Source organism: Anneissia japonica, unplaced genomic scaffold (assembly GCF_011630105.1).
Source record: "Anneissia japonica isolate Jap-2015-1 unplaced genomic scaffold, ASM1163010v1 scaffold1859_len985614_cov190, whole genome shotgun sequence".
In the NCBI taxonomy this organism is placed as follows: Eukaryota; Metazoa; Echinodermata; class Crinoidea; order Comatulida; family Comatulidae; genus Anneissia; species Anneissia japonica.
Genome location: NW_022694754.1, coordinates 112,886 through 114,523, shown reverse-complemented (window position 1 = coordinate 114,523; position 1,638 = coordinate 112,886). Strand labels below are relative to the sequence as shown.

Below are 1,638 nucleotides of genomic sequence, written 5' to 3'. Positions count from 1 at the left end.
TGCATATCATCAATTTTGTACCTCATATCAAGATCCAGTCACCATTTTCAAAATGAAAAATGTAATTTTTTCTAAATACTGACATAAACAGTCAGGTCTATTAAGATTCTGTCTCTTCTCTATATTATTTCCAACAACCTGGATTTTGTATAAGATGCCTGTGCATATTCTAGGCTTACACAATATAATATATAAATTGCTTTGAACTTTCAACACATCTCTGCAGAATCAAAGAAATCCATTTAATAGAATGGTTAGAAAGATTAAGATTTGCATTGCGCATTTTACTACCTTTGCAAAATTTGCTATACATATAAGTACAAATACTTTCCGAATATTTATATAATAAAAATTTATGAAAATATAAATGAATGCCAATATACAAATGGAATGGATTCTTACATAACACATACTTTGGTTTTGTCTAGTAATGAAAACACTGTAAAAAATATGAGTTAAATATTCTTATTATATAGAAAAAAAATTGCCACTAAATCTTGTCCACATTATCAAGTTTAACAAATATTTGATTTTGTCATTTAATTGGTTTGGGCATTTTAAAACCATATATAGGCATGACGATGTCATGTTAAACCCATATATGGGCATGGTAATGCCATTTTACACTCATATAGACAAATTTGAATGTCCACCTTTAAATTAATGACATTCATCACATTGGTGCATTTACATAAGACAAATTCATGCAAATGATTTTAAAAGTAACCAATATATTTAATATTTAATAACAATAAAAATAATATTAATAATAATAATAATAACAGCAATAGCATCAGCAGCAGAAATAACAATATAATTATATTAATAATAATACATTTATGTCCTCAAATATTTCTACAAACTAGAGAAGGGCAAACCCAAAAGGAACAAAGTTTTTGTACCAGAGTTTAGCAATCTCAAAAATTAAACAAAAACAATGACAAAAACAAAACAATTCCCACAAAATCACACACACATCACAATATCAACATTTGGTTAAGTGAACACTGTAAAACCCCAAATAAAAAGCCTTTTGGAAGGGCTTCTTTTCGAGATGTATTAATTGGCATTAAATCCCCTAAACTACTACTGTATAAACCAAGCGTGTTTTTAATTTATTTTGTTCCATTGAAATTTATGTACAGTGTATGTACTGTACAATCTTGAAAAGAAGCCCATGCAATCTTGAAACCATGGGCTCCTTTTTCAGGTGGGCTTCTTCTCCAGATTAAGACCTTTGGGCTTCTGTACATGGTTTTACGGTATATTTTGTTTTATAATTTTATAAAGAATATTATAAATATGTAATCAAAAATGAACTGATCAAAAATAATAAAAAAGGTACACTCTGTATAGAGTATATTACCTACAGGACATTTTCATTAAAAAAAAATTACGAATTTGGATTTGCATACGTCTCAAAGCATCCAAGGTAGTTGGATATGATGTCATAGCAGAAGATGTACTGGTCCTGAAAAAAAGATCATAGCAAAATAATAATAATCAAAATGATAATAAAATTAAAGTGTGTACTAAGCCCCATCTCTAAGATATTTGAGCAACAATACAATACCTTTTTTATGCTTGTTATTTATTTATTTATTGTATCTCATTTTTATAATTACACATTACACTTTA

The 1,638-nt window shown here is 27.7% G+C and overlaps 1 protein-coding gene across 1 annotated transcript in view; it reads right to left on the bottom strand.

The window, feature by feature from the left end:
* Positions 1-1,381: 1,381 nt before the first annotated feature.
* LOC117101227 (receptor-type tyrosine-protein phosphatase epsilon-like) overlaps positions 1,382-1,638 on the bottom strand; it is a 29,072-nt gene continuing 28,815 nt past the window's right edge. Inside the window, exon 23 of the mRNA XM_033241143.1 lies at positions 1,382-1,471. Within this exon, the coding sequence (XP_033097034.1) occupies positions 1,394-1,471 (78 nt within the window). The 3' untranslated portion in view covers positions 1,382-1,393. The remainder of the gene's footprint in view (positions 1,472-1,638) is intronic.